Source organism: Dermacentor silvarum, chromosome 7 (assembly GCF_013339745.2).
Source record: "Dermacentor silvarum isolate Dsil-2018 chromosome 7, BIME_Dsil_1.4, whole genome shotgun sequence".
Taxonomy (NCBI): Eukaryota; Metazoa; Arthropoda; class Arachnida; order Ixodida; family Ixodidae; genus Dermacentor; species Dermacentor silvarum.
In genome coordinates this window covers 154,978,041-154,997,228 of record NC_051160.1, presented here as the reverse complement: position 1 = coordinate 154,997,228, position 19,188 = coordinate 154,978,041, and the positions used below count along the sequence as shown (strand labels likewise).

Genomic DNA, 19,188 nt, shown 5'->3' with positions numbered 1-19,188 from the left:
CTGTCTGTGTTGCGTGATGCGAAGCGCATGAACCCTCAGAGATCAGTGGCTCTTCGGTCGGTGAAGGAACGCCCCAACGGAAGGCCCATCCCGCGACCACCGAAATGCACGAGATGTGGCGGGTCTGGCACCAAATTTTGGCAAAACCGGAATTTTCCTGGTGTCTACAAGGTTCTAAGTCGGTTCTACATGAGGTCCTAGAAATGGCTTTTATTCCATCATCGCCAAATATTTCACCAAAACCTTCATAGAAACTTCTCCTTTGACATTTGTTTCGTACAGCCAGCACAACATATTCACATGGTTCAGATATATTCACCTATTCCAACCGTGGGTGTTTAGCCCAGTGAACAAGACACTAGGCTTCTGAGCGTGTGGTCGTAGCTTCGAAACTCACCACTGCCAACGTTTTTGCATTCGTATTTATTTTTTTTATTTATGGAGCTCATCGGGTTATGCATAACGGACGGACAGACAGACCGACGGAGTGATTTCCTGGGTGATTCGCCTAAGAATGCTTACGCATTAAAAAAATTATATAGTCTGAAAAAAGAGAGCACCCTGTATAATGGAATTCTCATACTCCTCGGAAGTCGTAGGGATTCTTTTTGGCTATGCACGAAATATATCGAATACTTTGCAAACACTTCGATACATCCTGTGGAATTCATTCGTTATGTCCGAGACTCTTTAAGTGCGTCAGTATATTTCAGGTTAGTTGTTTTCTAGATGGCGTCCAAATCGCTCACCAGTGAAGGCTCCCTCGGAGTAACAGCAGCCAATCTCTAAGGCCATGCTTTCGTGCATTGCGACAGTCGGAAGTGATTGCAAAAGCAGCAAATACGTCAAGGCCGCGATGTTTTGAATACCACCTTATACAGGGTGTGCCAACTATCATGCCCCAAGATTTAAAAATATGCAAATGTCACGTAGCTGGACATAACCAAGGTAATGTTGTTTGCCGTCGCTCGGAGATACTTAGATTACTTTTTTTGAATTACGCCTCATTACATAATTAGTCTTAATTGATTAATCATCTTCTCAAATATTATAATTATATGAAAAGTGTCAATGAGAAAATTGCAGAGCAGCATGAAGAAATCTCGATATAGCTTTCTGTTCAAGACGTGCTACATAAAAGTGCTTTTCCGAGCGTGAAAGAAGTTGCTGCGCTACTGTGCCATTCGGGGCAATTTGCGTGTATTCGCGGACTTCCTCCGGAATAATTTGGACTACCTGGGGTTCCTTAGTGTGCATATATATCTAAGTAGACGAGTGTTTTCGCATTTCGCCCGGATTTGATCCTGAGACCTCGTGTTTAGAAGCCCAACACCATAGCCACTAAGCAACCACGGCGGGTTTTGATTCACTGTTGAGACGTGGATTAGTCCGATGTTTCGAGCGTGCGATGCAGCGGCCGGCTAAGTGTGGATTGCCGAAATTTTGCGACCTGTACAGCTCCGCACGCTGAACGTGGCCTGCCGCAGCGCGGCAATCCGCTCGACCAGCTGTTCTTGCTGTGCGCGCGCAGAATTGCGTTCACTCTTTAGACTCTTCAGTCTAAAGAGTGAGTGAATATGAAGGCGAGATTTCGTACTTTAACGCGAGAATTAGTTCGGCATGCGCGACGACACTGTGACGAAGCTTTCCCGCTAATTTTCCGTTCCGAATACTTCTGTTATCTATTCCACATTCAAGATATGCGCAATTAAGGTGACTGCTGCTTCACTTGCAGTAGGTTGCCCATTGTGTTTCTCACTAAGAACAGAAACGAAAAACAGGAACGAGAAAACAGAAACCGAAGGATCTTCTTACAATAAAAACACATTTCCACACTACGAGTAGGTTTGGCTTGAGGGCGTGGCCTGATCGTTAGTGACTACTCCCTGTTCTCTGCGTATGACCGGCCGCCTATTTCTGGTGTGCAAACTAATGAAAGAGAAAATTCAGTTTTTGTGCGAAATAATGTTAACGCAACTCTTGCATTAATCTGAAGAAATTTCGCATGTTCCTCTATAGTTGAAGTATCCTGCATTTTACGTGGACAACGCTATGTTCTCTTCTGCATCGTCCATTACCTCCAGAAGCTGATCTCAGATACAATTTCATTTCATTTCATTTCATTTATTGAACCTCTAAGGCCCCAGAGATGGGGTATTACATGAGGGATGGGCTTAGTTTAACAAAAAAGTGATTCGAGCGCAGCCTTGAAGTGATGTGCGTCGGAGTGATGCGTGACGTCGGCAGGCAGACCGTTCCAGTCCCTTGCGGTTTTCACGAAAAATGATCGTAGATGGGAGGTAATCTGCGCCGGGGGAGGATACTCGGCTTTTCTGTGGTTAATGCGGCTAGACTGACGATGAGCTGGTAACATAGCTGGAATCTGGAGTGGTGAACTAAGACATTTTCGAATGAGCGTCTACTAAATGGCCCTAATCAATCGGGTAGCGTGTCCAAGTCGCAAAGAAGGCGTACTGATATACCAGCCCATAGCTATCTTTCATGATGGCGCGTACGTGTTGTGCATAAAGAGAACAATTTATCAGCGTTAGTCATGAGCACCTGAAACTCCAACATTTCGATTTTCGGGGATGTACCATACGCAGTGCCTCCCGTTGTGCGCCGCATGTATCTGATATATCAGCCTCATTAAGAGAAAGATTCAGTGCTGTGAAGACGTTTGCATCACAAACTGCATTACCACGGCGGTTATCACAGAAACTATACGTTGCAACAAGCATACGCTGAGCGCTATCACCATGGCACTAACAACGATATGCATATATCGTCTGCGTACATAGATATACCCAAGGCATTACGCAGCACCACTGGAAGGCCTGCCATTGCAGCGTTGAGAAGAAGCGGACTTAAAACGGTTCTTTTGCTCATTATCGCTTTCGCCATCATTGATTGCAATATATATCTGTCTGTCTCTCAAAAAGTTTGCTATATATTTTAGAGTACGGCCATGCACCTCAAGCAAGGCAAGTCGCTGAAACAATCCGCTGAAACACCGCTGTGTTGTGGAAACAGTTGTCCATTTGACGAGCCAGTGTGCTATGCAAAATTTTTTTGTTACTGAATGAGAGCTTTTCCGAGATTTACCGAGAACCTCGGGAAGGCTATTACATTGTAGAAAAACTCGAAGAATCACCTTCACTGTAATGAAGAGCATCGACATTATCAAATAGATTTGGGTTTTTTGTGGTGCACTTGATTCGTGTCCTTTGGCTTTGAAGAGGCGAAAGGCGTAGAGTCCTGGCGGTCGTGAGTTATTGAAGTTCTTGCTGTCGTGTTGTCGCGTGTCTGCCATGGAACACTTCGTGACCATCCTCCACGGTTCGCTTTAGCGCTGGGTTCTGTCCACCTAATGTCCACGTAATGTCCACCTCTCTGAATAACTCAGCTCAAGGACTAGAATTATGTTATCTGCAACAGGTGATTTTTAAAAATTCCGTAGAACTTAAATATAATCGCCCCATATAGAGGCTTTCGGATATAAGCTGTACACGCTCGTAAGTAATAATGATGGGCCTTGAGGAAAGGATTGACGCGTCGCTGTTACCAAGCTGCTCGAAGGCCTCATACTTCTTGTATAATAGATAATCCGCTATTTAGCTGGCCTAATTGTCATCTTAGTAAATATTATTTCGGTTGCATTTAAATTGCATAGTTTTAACAGGCGCCCCTGAAAAATCGAATACAGTTGTTTGCGCCGTCTTTGTTGTTGTCGAGGAAACAAAGGAATTTGTAATTAACTTGCTTGCGACAATTCGGTTATCTGGTAGGTAGGAACGCCCACCATCAGAGTGCTTGGGCTGCAGGCCTATAGGGAAGGCAGTACGAGGGAGTGGCGGAAAATGGCGTGCTGCTGTTGAGGTCTAACCAGCAGCCCGCACCCTATAGAGGCAGAACCGGTTGACCCGGTAGGAAACCGCCGGGGCGGCCACATTAGCCTTAAGCAATGAGACAACTTGAGCAAAGCATTGCCGAAATGCGCCGTTTCCTGCAGAGTTTTCATGCAGTACTTCTAACCGGAGTTGTTAAGCGAGAGTTCCGGCGCGGTTTTTGTGGCAGCAGCGATTAAGGATGGTGGCCTAGTTCGTATCAAATGTGATCTGTTTGGTACCGTCTCAAAACGGCAAAGCAATATTGGTGTGCTTCCTACGAAGCCACCACTTCACCAGCTTCCTCCGGAACGACGACGGGGCCCAGCGCTGACTATGGACAATCAACAAAAGCGCTCCCTTCGAGGTGACAGCTACAGCCGCATTCTGCGGAAGCAGTAACGAACGTAACGACGGCCAGACTCCTCAAATTTCTACAAGGAGATCCTTATGGAGAGCCCACTAGTTGCGGCAAGGAGCCAACGTCCACGACTTCTGTGGGAACTACGCCAATCCCTGTGTGGCGCGTCGTTGTTCTTCTTCTGGTCAATTACGTGAGCTGGTGCGAAGATAGGCTAGAAGGAAGAAAAAGAGTAATGGACGACAGGTGGATTCGCAACCACTGAAAGAAAGTCGCGATGGCCTTTCCTTTTTATGCCTTTCCTTGGCTGCATTGTTTGTTTTAACAAAAATGTTGTGGTAAGTAAGTGACAGGAAACACAACAGGGACAAAATAAGACGCCAGACGTTCAACTAGTTTATTTTCAGCACACTGTCCAAATGCTTGCCCAAGACTATACCCTGCTAAAGCATTGTTTGCTGACTTGTAAAAGTTTGTCCTAAGCTTCGAGCTCTCTGTCATCGTTGCATTTGTGCGTTAATTTCGTCCTAGAACTTGCGCACATGCGGACACCTAAGACTGCTTATATCTAAGCGACCCGCCGTGGTTGCTTAGTGGCTATAGTGATGGGCTGCTAAGCACGAGGTCACGGGATCATGTGCCGGCCACGGCGGCCTCATTTAGATGGGGGCTAAAGTGCGAAAACACCCGTGTACTTAGATTTAGGTGCACGTTAAAGAACCCCAGGTGGTCCAAATTATTCCGAAATCCCCCTCTACGGCGTGCTTCATAATCACATCGTGGTTTTGGCACACAAAACCCCATACTTAATTTTTTATTTTTGTATATCTAAGCGGAACTAACGACTTGTGCGTGTTTTGTTCTCTAAAGGAAAATACAAAGTGGACTGAGGAGGAGCTGAAGAGGAGCCCGACGCTTGCGGAGCTGCAAGACGCCACGGCAACCAAAGATGCAAGCGGCGTCATCACGCATGCGGTGAGCAAGGACACACGTAAAGACGCAGTGTCCGGGTGGCGTCAACGTGGCATTAACTGGCTAACGCCTGAAGAATTTTAGTAGTTCAGCCGAAACTTAATCAAATCGAATGCGTTTCTTTTGCTTTGCACTGCACTGACAACCTAACGTGAACACCCTCAGCGTCACGAGGTCAGATAAGGATCGGCTTCGGTGAGGGTGAGAGAGGTTGAAGGAAACGATGTGAGGCTAAACCAGGAACTTGCCGTTCTTTCTCTTTCTTTCTTTCTTTCTTTCTTTGTTCCTTACCATTTCAAACAGTTGGAAACAATGGAGCAGGCCAAGATAGAAGCCACAACGAGGCAGCTTGAGAGGCCTTAGCCTCCGCGTTACATGGCGGCAGTGAGTTACTCAATAATCACAGATAGAAAACGTGTTTTCGTAAGACAATTAAAGAAAATGAATTTCACAATGCAAAACAATTTTCAATGGAGCAATAAATTCATATTGCCGAAGTGCAGCGATGCCAATTAAATAATATGCGTGATGGGTGTGAGGCCGGAAGTTTCGAAGCACACTCGCAGCGAGCTTCTCGAGCTCAAATGTACGCCGAAGCTCACTTGTAACTTACCTCAGTCATAAATCGCTGTTTATGTTAGCTCCAGCTAAACTCAGCGACTGGGAGCTGAATCAGCAAGGAAAGTGGGAACAGTTAGGACGACTTGTCGGCGTTATACTCTGAAATGTCTCGTTTTATTCCGTTTATTAGCACCGTTCAGCAAACTCCTTTGTTCGTAATTATGATGCTGAAATTCATTTTTTCTTGCCCTGATTAGAGAGGCACAAAAACTTGACGTTTGAAGCTTTTTAGGCATTGATAGCGTTTGTTGAGCTCGTGAAGGCAACATCAAAAAGAAGAAAAAAAATCGACCGAGACACGAAAAACGGCTCACGTGCGGGAATGCGACAGCATTATAGCGTTTGTAGACCTCGGAACGTCATGAGCGCGCTCGTTTTATACACTCATGAAGTGGCGGCACCTCCTACCCATTGGCTGCGCCGTCACGTGCCAAGTGACGCACGCAGTAGGCACACCTTTAAACCGTGGAGCCACCGTGACGTCAGGGAAGCGTGCTCGTCTCGCACACCGGAGGCCCGAGTTCGACTCCCATCCAGAGCGAAATGTACCAAATTTTCTTTGAAAGTCTCTAATTACCATTGCTTACAGGAACCTCCCTGAGAAATTTGACGTCGATCCGATCAATTTTCGACGTGTTTTTACTGTTTGCGCTGTAGGCCATTTTTGGTACCATCTTTCGGCCACGCCGACTACGACGGATTTTCGCGTAATGGGGTAATAATACTTTCGTGTTGAAAAATCGTCAAGTTAATTTAGCTAAACTTCGACTAGATTACATGCAAGGCTGATTTGTTTTGTGCTTCGGTTGGCGCATGGCAACGGCGGGTGAGGGACGCTATTTACGCTAAACATGCATCATGCTTCACGTGCATCGTTCTGTTAATTGCACCATAGATTGATTAAGGTATTGTGTTTCTGATCTTTTCACGAAGTGTTTCTGTGAGCAATATATCATTGTAAGGTCTATATATATATATATATATATATATATATATACTGCTTTTTATTTATATTTTTATAAATGTACACGAACGTATCTTGTAAATGTCTTGTATTGAATGTCTGCCAGTCCTAGAAGAACCGCAATGTGGTCTGCAGTATGTACTAAATAAATACATAAATAAATAGTAAATAAATAAATAAATACATGTTTTAGCTCAAGGAGAAGCTTCAGCTCGAACCAAACTTCGATGCCTCCTATTCAAATACATGCAAAACGCAGGAATGCTTTTCTGAGATAGCCGCAGGACCGATTTTGATATAATTTAATGAATTTCCGAGACAAAGGTGAATTGTAGAGACGGTTAAAGCGGAATACTGATTTAGGGCCTGCATGTTATTAGAAAGATTGCCGAAAACTGGTAAGCTTTCAAAAAATAGAAGTAAGAGCTTTAAAAAATTGTAACTCTTCACCAACAATAGATATCGCCGTTTTGTAAACTGCATCCGCTGGAACATTCGAAGCGGACAAATTTGATATATCAATTTATATGATACGTGATATTTCAATGTAGTAAGTTGGATGAGTTGGCAGTTTAACATTTTTACCAAACCGCAGTGTGTTCAAGAACGGAAATCAAACAAGCCGAAAGATAGTAGAGGCATAGCACATGCACATAGATGCCGCCTGGTGTGTTAGCCAAACGGCTATTTCACTCCATCAAAAAGAAACATTAATTTTTGAATGGCCCGATTTCTCGGCACTCTCGCATATCTGGTACGCACCACGTGACCTAAGTGTTTATAATGATTTGTCAAGCAATAAGCTTTCAGTTGTTAGTCAGCGCTCGTGTCGTCCCTTCCTTGTCCCTCGTCATTGTCGCGCTGCACACATACGTTCAAATTTGAAAATTTCAATGTTTACAGGGGTCGTGGAAAATCCTTTTCAGATATTAGTGGTTTATTAGAAAGCAGTGCAGAATACATCAACATTGTCCGCTTTAGATTTAATATTAGGTGTAATTTACAGAATTGTAATATGGTTTTTCATTGTTGAAAGACAGAGTCGGAAACTTTATAATTTCGTTTCCTGAATGTTTCTTATTTTTAACATTTTTAAACGTAATTGACGGCCTAAGTAAATAATTTGCTTGCTACAGTGACTAGATTGTATCATTTTTTAAAAATGTAGCACACTTCATGAAACTCGGTGCAGTGGTGGCCGAGAAAAACGACTTTTAGATGGAATCCCGCGAGCTAAAGCTTCCTCTTAAAATGAATGGAATGCCGGAAAAGAGCATTTCTCTGCTTTAATGTGCTTAGATAGCAGATCCTGAGGTAAAACAGCTGTAAAACGGGAAAGGGAAGCTGACGCGGGCGCCTCGCTGCATCCGTGTCTGTTTCCTTGTCTTGTTCGGGCCGCTCGCCAAGTGGCTCACCTTTTTATCACACTGAAGAAAAGCGCATTCAAGCGATAATTTGCACGCATACCTTCTTCAGCATTGTGGGTTCACGAGGATCATTCGTGCTCTGCATGTGCGTTTGAAGTGACTTTGAATGTCTGAACAAGAAATCTCACTGAAGCCACATTTTTGACACATGCTGTAACAATTGTCACATCGCAGAGGTCTGTGATGTGACGATTCAACCTGAAAACTCAACATTTGCAAAGACGAAAATGGACTTCTTAATAGTGACAACTAGCCATAGCCATCGACACGTGTGAAGACACACAAGTACCTTGCACGGCCATATTGGCGCAGAGATCTCTCCACACGCAAGTTACGAGCCCTCTAGCGAGGTACGCGTCCAAGCGCCTCATCGCATCGCCATTAGAAGAGCGGCAGCAACGCATCGCGCATGGCGAGACAGCGCGTGTCTCTCGTGCATGCACACGCGATAGCGGCCGATACCCCCATTCAATGAGAAGTCACGGCGTGGCTCCTGGTCATCGGGGTGCGAGAGAAGTGTGCTCGGTGAAGAGACGCGGTTGCCTGTTGCAAAAGCTCCACTTAACTCTGCTTGCAAATTGTGTTAAAGTGTTTAGCCCTTAGTTTCCGGGCACGAGTTCGCCCACAATAAAACAGTTGTTTACTGTGCTTAGTTGTGGCCTCGCGAAACCTTCGTTAAATGCTTGCTGGAGATTCCGGGCGGCTTTGCTTAAGCCAGAGAACACTCTTGACGATCTAGAAGTGGCCACACGCTGCAGTCATGTCGTTGTTCGATATATAAGCTGGCTCGAGAGTACTGTATTGGTAAGCATTCAGAAAGTCGGTCATCAAAAAAAAAGTGCAGGAGCAATCTTGGACGTTAAGTCTAGAACAAGCGTTAGCGTGTACCAGGCGGGGAGGGTCTTGGTCTTAAGAGGACGCTTCTTCAGGAAAAATGAAATCCACGGGAAAGGCGAAATCGTGTTTCTCGGCAACCACTGCGCCGCTTTTTTTAAAGATTGTTACATTCAAAAGAAAAAGTGGAAATGTATGTTTTGCTTCCAGTTTTATGAAGCTTATCAATATTCGGCGCTTCCTGTAAAAACATTCACGCGGATTTCTCATTTGGGAGGTGAATTTTAAAGAATGTGAAAATTGCAGAATCTAAGAAAACGACAATACCAAGTTCACAACTCTGTAGATCAGCAATGAAAAACGATATAAAATTATCTCAACTGAATTTATTAAACCATTTAAAGTGGACAGAATTGATTTACTATACACCCATGTGCAATGCAATATTAAAATGCGTATGAGGCTTTTGCAAAACGCTAGTAAATATTGTAATAAATCCACGTAAGCTGTCAATTATTATACGAAATATGTCCACTTGGATGGGCTAATGGATGCAGTTCACAGAGCATTGATTTCGGGCTTTGGTGCACAGTTACACAATTGTGAAAGTTTTGCTTCCAGTTTTATGAAGCTTATCAATATTCGGCGCTTCCTGTAAAAACATTCAGGCATTAAATTGAATTTCCCCTTTCTACAGTGACTAAAATTTATCTTTGTCTCCCAAATTCAACAAGCCTAATTGTACAGGGGTTATCTCACATTAGAATTTCTGCGTTTGACACGTATCTTACTTAATAGGCGGCATGGGAGTTGGGTGCACGAGAGAATTAAAGCTTCCTTTTAAAGGGATCCTGAAACGATCTGGATGACTGCGTACAAACGCACTGAGTCGGTAGGATAGGTGTTTCTGAACATTGAGAGACAGATTTAAGAGGTCTGCGTAAAGCGCTTAATTTATTACAAAATTTTAAAAGAAGTCGCAGTTTCGCCCTAAAGGCGGAACATTGATTGTGATAGCAAATTATTAGGCAGCTATACGTCGTAATGTTAGCAGTTTTATCAGCTGTATAAACTGCTGTAAACATTCGCTTACTAAGTTAACGAGCACGGTGTCATGCGCACACAGGCAAACATTGAAGACATCTCACTCAATGACCGCGGACACTCGCTGGCATGATGAAGACCGGCGGCAGCGGCGAGCGAATTACCCTTCGCGCTTCCTCTCGCTTCAACGTGAGCTACAAGTGCGCGAACACAGTGCGCAGGAAGCTATCAGCTACCTCGCGTCGGCTAGCCTTCGAACCCGTCGCAGATTGTCTCCAAGATAGGCGCAGCCGTGACTGCAGTAGAAGCGGAGACGTGCGCTACCCTGTCCCCCCTCCTTCCTGGCGCGCACGCACATTTCCCCGTTTGACCAACAATGTGGCCTTGGTTTGACCCCCTTCTTGCAAGCACGAAAAGTCGGCGCGTACCGCCCGCCCTTGCTCCTTTGCGCGCTCGTGCAGACGCCGCCGCACCAAGCCACCACCCTTATCGGCACTCCCTCGCATGCTTTCCCTCGCACCTACAGCATATGGGGCGCAGCCGCGATCTTGTCGCACGTGACTTTACATGGAACGTCATGTCAAAGCCGACGACGGTGGAAGTTTGTCTGGCGTGTCCGGATAATTGGTATGGCAATAAAATGTTCATCGCCAGCGATCGCAGCGGTTCCATTCCCCTGAGTTCCAGAACCCTTTTCCAATTCAACGTATAGCGTGGGTGAGTGATGTCACTCGGGTGAGCGATCCGGTTGGCTACCTATGCATCCTTATTAGGAATGCTATAAGCATATCACATCATGAAGTTTATTTTAATTTTCATAGGTATGCATACAAATTTGCACGCCCTAAGAAATAAATACACAAATGCAATGAATGTACACGTTTCTTCAAACCTATGACCCACTTCCGCCTGAGAATGTCTGCTACAGCTGTGGCGTTGGCAGGCGATGGGACGCAGAGGGATTTTCACCTGAAAGTAGGAGCAGCGATGTCTTCTTCGGTGACAGGAAGATGAATGTTACCAGCACTGTATTGCGCACGTCGTACACTGACAGTGTTTGCAGGGAGTAAACTGGGCAGTCACGGTACGCTGTAGAAGAGGCGAGCGCTGCACGTCAATAGACAGCTTTAGTATTGCGGAAATGGCACCATGCTAAACGCAATAAAATAGCGGGGTCAGACTGCGCATGCTCAGAACGCTATTTCAGTTTTGCGGGTAGCGTGCGTCCACTATTTTTCAAATATAGCGGAGACGCTAAACGCTCGCTAAGTTTTTAGCGTTGCAAACATGGTGGCACCCTCGATACAGTGTACTACCATCGGGCCGAGCGCTTGATGTGTAGGCTCGTTTCAAGGCTTGGCGTGGATCCACACGGCTAGTTTGGTTGTCGAGCTGCTCAGTTTGCTGCTTTGATTACTCGCAGCTAGATGGTTTTGCGCTTAGCGGCGCATCGTTGTCTTTACGCTATACTAAAACTCTATCGAACAAGCGTTCCGCAAAGATTTAGCGTGCGTAACACGCTAACACAAGCATTTTCCGCAATACTAAAAGTCTCTAATGTCAACGCCAACCTCCTTGTTTAACACAGCGAATGGCGCGCAGTTTTAAACGAATGTGGCTTTGAGCAGCAACTGCAGGATCCGCATTGCTCAGAGAGCCAGACCCAGGTTTTATGTGGAATTTGATAGAATTGTAGCAGAAATGTATCCTAACAAGCCGAGATTTGGGGAAAAAAAGTTGCGAAGAAAATTGAACGTACCTTACAACGTGTCAGAACGACTGCCAGAAAGCGACTATCATTATCGCAGTGGTATGTCTGCCTCCGACTACAAAATTGGGGGTTCGATTCCCGATGTTCATGTTTTTTTAACACGAAAGTGTTTTATGCCGGGGTCCACCAAGACTTCACTGACGTATTTCCGTCACGGAAATACGTCAGCTTACAATGTACACGAACATAATACAAAGAAAGAAACCAGAAGAAAAAGTTCCACAAACATGTAAAATTTGGAAATCGAACCCACGACCTCTCGGTCCGCGACGATAGATCGCCGAGCGTTTAACCCATTGCGCCACAAACGCATTTGCAGAGAGCTACACAGACGCGCCTTATATATCTAACACTCCTCCGTGTACCCGCGCTCTTGCTCGGGGCGGTGCCGCCGCCTACGAGCAGAAAAGAGAAGTACTGCATTATGACACTAAAGGTACGTCCACACTAGCGACAAAAACGCGCGCGACACGCCGCGCGATGCTGTCGCGCGCGGCAAGATTCACGAAAAGCGGCAGCAACGCGCGGCAAACGCTCGAATGGGTGCGAGACCCATTTTTTGCGGCAGCCGCAAAACAAGCCGCAAAGGAGCTGTGTGCCAACCGCTGGCACATGCGGGAAAGCAGAGTGTGCGCCTGGCTCTCAGTGTCCCTGTACCGCCATATGGGGCGCACCCAAAACTTTCTCGTCCGCTTTCTGGCACGTCGACGTTGCACAAGTAAAGAACAAATCAGTATTATAGTGTTCACAGTCACCAGTAGCTCCGCGTCCGTATCCGACATGGCTGAGCGTGACCAGCAGTGGCGCAAAGAAACACAGAATGGAACACGAAACCGGCAGAACGGAGAGCGCGTTGTCACGAGAAGTATCGAATGGAACGAGACAACGCGGCACTCCATGCGCCATTGCCGCGTGCCGCAAAACGCGAGTGTGGACTTGCCCGCGCGAGTCTGCCGCGCGGGCGCTTGCCGCGTGCGGCGTGTCGCGCGCGTTTTTGTCGCTAGTGTGGACGTACCTTAACGCGCACCGACAGTGAACGCTTCGGTGGTCTCAGCACTACGACGCCTCGATGCCAGCATTCGAAGGGACGCTGGCATCAAGAAGCACTACCAACGCCACCTAGGTGGCGTTCACCGTACTCAGCACAGCGGAGTGGCCTCCGCAATTAGCTCTGAAAATGTTTCTGAAGTTGATCGCGGAGGCTGCAATTACGACGCGCTGTACGCGCTGATTTGACTCGGTGACGATTCAGTTACGTGCTTTGTCTTGCGCGTTGTATTAGTGTGTCAGTTACGTGCTTCGTCTTTCGCGTTGTGCTAGCGTGTGCAGCGTAGTGCAGCTTCCATATGCACGACGGTTGCTCATGGTCATCGACGTTGGTAGTCGTGATGGAGGAGACGTGCCACCAGGCGTCAGCGTGGGTGCATCAACGCCTAAGGGCGCTTTAGCCACAAAACACCAATAGACATTATATATCAATGTGCAATAAACATTACACTACTTCTTTCTAATACTTGTTTATTTTAATTCTAGAGCAGAGGAAACGCTATAAGTAGCCCATTTTGCCAGATTTCCCAGGTGAGCGGCAGCTGCCTAACTTTGGCGGCGCTTGTTTTTGCCGCTGATAGCAACAAAGACATGTTAGGAGCGTGATATAGAGACAATGGCATAGACGTACATTTACTTAGATGTTATGAAGAATATTTTCAAGCCGATATAGCACCGTAAGGAGCTACATTGCAGTAGGTACATGGGATATATACGCTCGCAGCAACAGGGGGAACGCAAGGCGTCGTCCGCATCTCCTTTCGCTTCATGAAGCGCAAGCCAGTGAGCATTGTTTGTCGTCCCGCCGCGTTTCCATCCGCCGTCGTCGTGAAGTTCATCGTGAATGTTCACTCCTTGTAGCCCAGGCTTAACGATAAATACTGCGTAGGACAGATATGCGGGAACACACTCTGTACAAGTAAACAGGAAGGAGACAACACCTGCGTCACCGCGTGGAGGACATAGCGATGGCCGCACGGCGGAAAAGTTGAAGAAGAACGCTGCGGCTTGGGAGTACGGAATGTTTAACCACTCGTACTTGTTTTAATACAGCATGCTGACACACGAAACTCCTGTGAGAAAGCAATTGAATACTTGCGAGATACTGCGTATTCTAGGTGTACAGCAAGAACCGTTTCAGGGACTCTTTAAGCGCTTAAAGGGAGGAGGCGGGAGGAAACGCGAAGCCTTTGGTGGCTGGTGGGATGCGCCGGAGACGGAACCGGGCGTTGACTGAGCTAGATAAACATGAGCTAGATAAACGATGAATGGTGTTCTGTAGGCTAGTTGGTTCTTGTACATGGAAGCCAAGTGGGTGCAGCATAGTCGATACGAAATAGACATCAAGTAAGAACACGAGGACACACGCATGATCTTCGTGTTTTTACTTCGTGTGTGCTTCGTATCAAGTATGCAGCGCAACTTTAATTTCATGAGCTGGATGCATGGGTGGTTAGGCTACCATGGGGTAGGGAGGAGCTCTGGAATACTCGCGGCGAGTGACCGTCGAAGAAAGAGGCTGTGTTGCCAGGAGGTGGATCACGTGTCCTTTGAGTACGTGAAGGCCGAAGATGCGAGACCGAATCTGATTTTACAAATCTGTTGGAACTACATGGAGCGACGCAGAATCCCAACAGCGTTTAAATTGGAACTGTTTATATATATTAGATCCGCAGGCTCAAGTGGCAACGAAATTGAGCGCTGGCGTGATCTTTTGTAAATACGATGGTCTGAATAAGATCTATTCGGTGCGCTGCAGGAAATTTATACTGTGCCATTACAGCATTCCAAATGTTATTTGATCGGTCAAATAAACGTAACTGTTAACGCTGTCAGCAAATGGCTCGACATCTGTCCTCGATGTTTTCCACGTGTATGCGGGAAACCCCCTACGTTTATAGTCAACAAGTGAAAGTGCCTAATTATAGAAGTTAAGCTATCGAGCGTTCAACACCATCAGCGCGTCACAACAACTTTGACTCGGAGTAAGGCAGGGGCGGTGATGGGCATGCTGAGTGTTGGGAAAAAGTTCCTCAGCAATCCGGAAAGTCTCCTTAACGATAAAATGCTGAGGAGCGCGCCGGGTGCCGTGGCTTCTTTTTTTCAAATTTTGCTTCGCTAGACAAATTACAGTTGTAATTCTTTAAGCTTCAAAAACTTCACAACTTTCTTCTTCTATCGATGTCGTTTTTGTTTGTTCGCTTTATTGCACACTTGCACACCTTAACATTTCGACGCGTATCAGTGATAGTGTTCGAATCGCTGGCGCTATAGGCCATCTTGCTGTGAATTCAGTGAAACGAAAGATGAGTTCATGGGGTTCCTCGTTCCTCAGAAAAAAACAAAAACAAACAATGTATTTCATGGAAGAAGAGTTCATTTCATATAACGTATTCCATGATTGTCATCAACAAAAAATCAGGCCCCTCGGATCCTCTTATTATTTTCGCTCGCTATGCAGTGAAGGCCTCGAATTTCGCAGCCTTGATAATAACACCGTGAGGAAGCATGCTCCTAGGCTCATGGCACCTGTGGTGAAGAGAAGATATTCCACATCCACCGCCATGGCCGTAAGCGGCGCCAGCAAACATTTTCCTGGCTAATCTTGTACGCAGTCGCGAATTCCCAAGAAAATGGACGGGATGATGGCCGCGCAGTTGTTGAAGTGGAAAAGCAATGAACGCGTAATGCATAATATGTGGGTGCGGATCCTAGCTGCGGCTGATTGTTCTTTTGAACACTTTCGGTTGCATTTTCTGCATTGTTTTGACATTTCCAATAAATCTAACAATTAATTTGCCCTCTTGCTTTATCTGGCTTTATTGCCTGTTTTCTTTGAATAGTTGTAGGTTAAGCGTAAGGTCTCAGAAAGCAGCAGCTTCTCTTGCGCGCTTGGGAATCACGGCAATTATGCATAATGCGTAATTGGCATTTAGCGGTCACAGAACCAATTCCAGCTAAGCTTAATTACAAGGGTGTAAGGAGCAATGCCATAAGGCCAGCATTCATTTTGTGAATTTTTCAGGGAATGGTTTCACGTGAGAAGGTGACGTGTTAGTTTTCTTGTGGTAAGCTTATTTAAACGGCCGTTAAACAATTGCCTCAATGCCTCCTATATTGCGGGAGACAGCTGTCAAAGGATTCTTGGAGACATCCAGGTGTCACGGTCCCAAGAAATCTGGTGAATGAAAGGACTCGCATGCATGTAAAAAAAGTAGCTCCTAGTGACTGGTAATCACATTTCGATAAAGACGAGGCAGTAGGGGTAAACGATGGCGTAGCACACAGCATAATGCTTTTTGAGCGCATTTTAGAGATTGTGCCAGGCGTGTTGCAGATAGGAAAATTTCTGCAATAGCGCACATCTAATGGTGAACGAATCAAACCCGCAAATAATGATTTACAATCATCATATTATGTTCGCAGTAGGGCACGTATCAGAGCACTTGAACTGAGCTTCACTAAACCGTGCCCTGTTGACTATAGATATAAACGAATCGAGCGATTGAGAAATCCATCACTGATACTTTTGCACTAATAATGTGCAGTGGCTGAATGTATTCTCCATGGTTTGTTGTTACACGACAGTATGTCGTGCACCAGCAGTTCTCTTGCAACAGTTCTTCTTCTTGCAACAGACTTCTTGCTGCTTGTTCATCTCCGAGCACTGCCTAAGCTTGTTAACGATTCTTACGGCTTAAAATATAGACAAAGTTGCACGTAAGTGTTAGGTAGATGAAGAGACACTTACAACCAGAATTATGCCAGTCTTCTTTGGCCGTGATTCTTCGTGTATGTTTTTGATACACGTTTTTGTCTATATTTTCGGAATGAACCAAGTTGCTAGAACGGAGTTTCTTTTGCCTATGTTATATTCTCGAATTGACGAGAGCAGCGTCATTAGGCAGGAAACTTGAATACATGGATAATGACATAGTTCCGTGGTTCTTAATTTGGTGTTATTGTGAAACTTCTTTCGACTATGTTGAACTTCAGCCGCCAAACTATCGTCAACAAACATGGCGTTCTTTTTTTTGCAGGGGTTCAACTGGGCGCTATTTTTCAACACCTTGCTCCCGAACACTTCGTTCACATTCACAGAATCCACTTCAGTGTTTGTTGAGGACTATGACATTATAGTAACTGTCATGAAACTTGTTCAAAACTGCAGCCGGTAAGTTCGTGTTTATGTCTGATTATTTGCTTCCCATGTCGCTTTCGTAATGAAGGATGCCATAGTCTTAAAGTATTTAAAAAAATTGGGCCGTGCTTTGTTTAGATCATACTTAATACACTGGAACCCATGGCAGTACTCTTGTGGGACTATGAGGCTATATGAGGATAATTAGGTGGGGCTGCTGACAAAGCACAGTCTGCCTTTCATATTTAGAGGGATTAAAATGCGAATGACGTGAAAGCGTACCGTATACATTTCCGCCGAGCCTGCTTTCACTTTTGTTTCCATTAGGGTCCCATAATTGGGGTATTTCGCAAGATACATAAATAACGCAGAAAATAATTCACGACGATGACCCCATTGCAACAAACGTCATTACTGCGTCAGTGAAGGCTGGTGGGCTTGTGATAGCCGCGGTGCATCACGGAAGGCCGTCCCAGTCGGTTTCCGTACCAGATAAGAAGGATGACGAAAAGGTAACAATACGGGCACGAGCCAGCTGGCGTTCCCAGGATGACCATCACAGCACCGTTCGGCCTGTTCGTGTAGGCAATGCCGAAGATCAAAGCGGATATCCGTTAATATAGGCCCGTTCTCGTCTCCGCTTCCAAACTTCGGAGGTTACTCGGCACACCGTCATGCCTACTTCCCCTTTTCCGCCACCTGACGCAAGAGCCGCCCGCATCTGTATCAGCCTGGATCGCCCTCTCCCCTCATTTAGTGCTCTGCTACTTACACTTGTTAACAGCGTCACACTTTGGCCTGAGTCAATTACATTCAGTACGCGACAGCACATGCGGTCATCAGTGGTTGGGATTGTTTCGGCTGCCCAGCTGTTGTCACCACATGACTGGGGAAGACAGTTTCAATCGTTCGAGTCTTCCTCCGCTCTTCTGTGCGTTGGCCACATTCATACCACCGCCTAATAACCCTCCGAAAACGGCATGGTGGAGCGCCTTCGCTGACAGCCGAAGGCGGTACTATCCACCCGTAAGCAATGGGAATTGTCAGATCTCCCTTGTTTTCCCAGATGCCCCAGCTATTCAGCTAAAGAACTAGGTCCGAATTCAGGATGTTTCTCGCTCGTAAGTGAACTTCGTCATATACCGGGCGCCTTCGCTAACAGCACGTGCAGCATCATGATTGAGAGGCATTTTCTGTTATCATCAATTCAAGCGAGCCTTTTGTGAATACTAGGCTCTCATGACCGCGTAGCTGATCCACGGCGAAATTTTTTTTAGCTCCGCTTTGTTCTGCCCAGATGCAACCGCCCTCGGCAGATATTTTTGAGGCAGGGCCCCGTGGCGTGCATGTTTGCGCCTGCATGCTGCGTGTTGAAATCACGTGTAAGCCGCGAAAGTGCGCAATCAGCCCCCCCCCCCCCCCCCCAAAAAAAAAAAAAAAAAAAAGTCAGCACGACAATGATCTTGTGGAACGGTTTAGCCATAGGGCTGATGGGCCCGGAATTTGGATGTGGCCTCTCAGACGGGCTTGTTAATAGAAGTGTGCGCATATTCGATGCTTTTGAATAAGGAATCGAATAGTTTCTTTTTCTATTCGGGCTTGGAATCAAATAGGAAACTTTCGTAGTGGAGCAGGCTACGTCCCTTAGGTAGCCTTATTTTACAGGCTTACAGTGATCATTCACACTATGCGAAGAGTCATGCGCATGCGAAGAAACTGCTTGCTTGCTCCTAATGCTCCATTTGTGGTTTCACTGAACAACGCTTCATCATGTACGTACTGTGTAATGAGAGAAACTTGCTAACTTTAGGAATACTATGATGTGAACATCGCTTTATATTATTGTAATAAGGGCTACCCGCCGTGGTGGCTCAGTTAGCTAAGGCGTTGCTGCTGCTGAGCACGAGGGCGAGGGTGAATCCCGGTCGCGGCGGCCGCATTTCGATGGAGGCGAAATGCAAAAACGCCCGTGTGCTTGTGTTCTAGTGCACATTAAAGAACCCCAGGTGGTCCAAATTAATCCGGAGCCCTCCACTACGGCGTGCCTCATAATCAGAACTGGTTTTGGCACGTAAAACCCCAGAAAGAAGAAGAAGTGATAACGGCGGCTCATTATTGG

The 19,188-nt window shown here is 46.0% G+C and overlaps 1 protein-coding gene across 1 annotated transcript in view; it reads left to right on the top strand.

Annotated features, from left to right (window-relative positions):
* LOC125947236 (uncharacterized) overlaps positions 1 to 19,188 on the top strand; it is a 136,587-nt gene that overhangs the window by 23,812 nt on the left and 93,587 nt on the right. The window contains exons 5-6 of the mRNA XM_049671647.1: positions 5,119 to 5,223; positions 16,969 to 17,102. Of these exons, the coding sequence (XP_049527604.1) occupies positions 5,119 to 5,223; positions 16,969 to 17,102 (239 nt within the window). The remainder of the gene's footprint in view (positions 1 to 5,118; positions 5,224 to 16,968; positions 17,103 to 19,188) is intronic.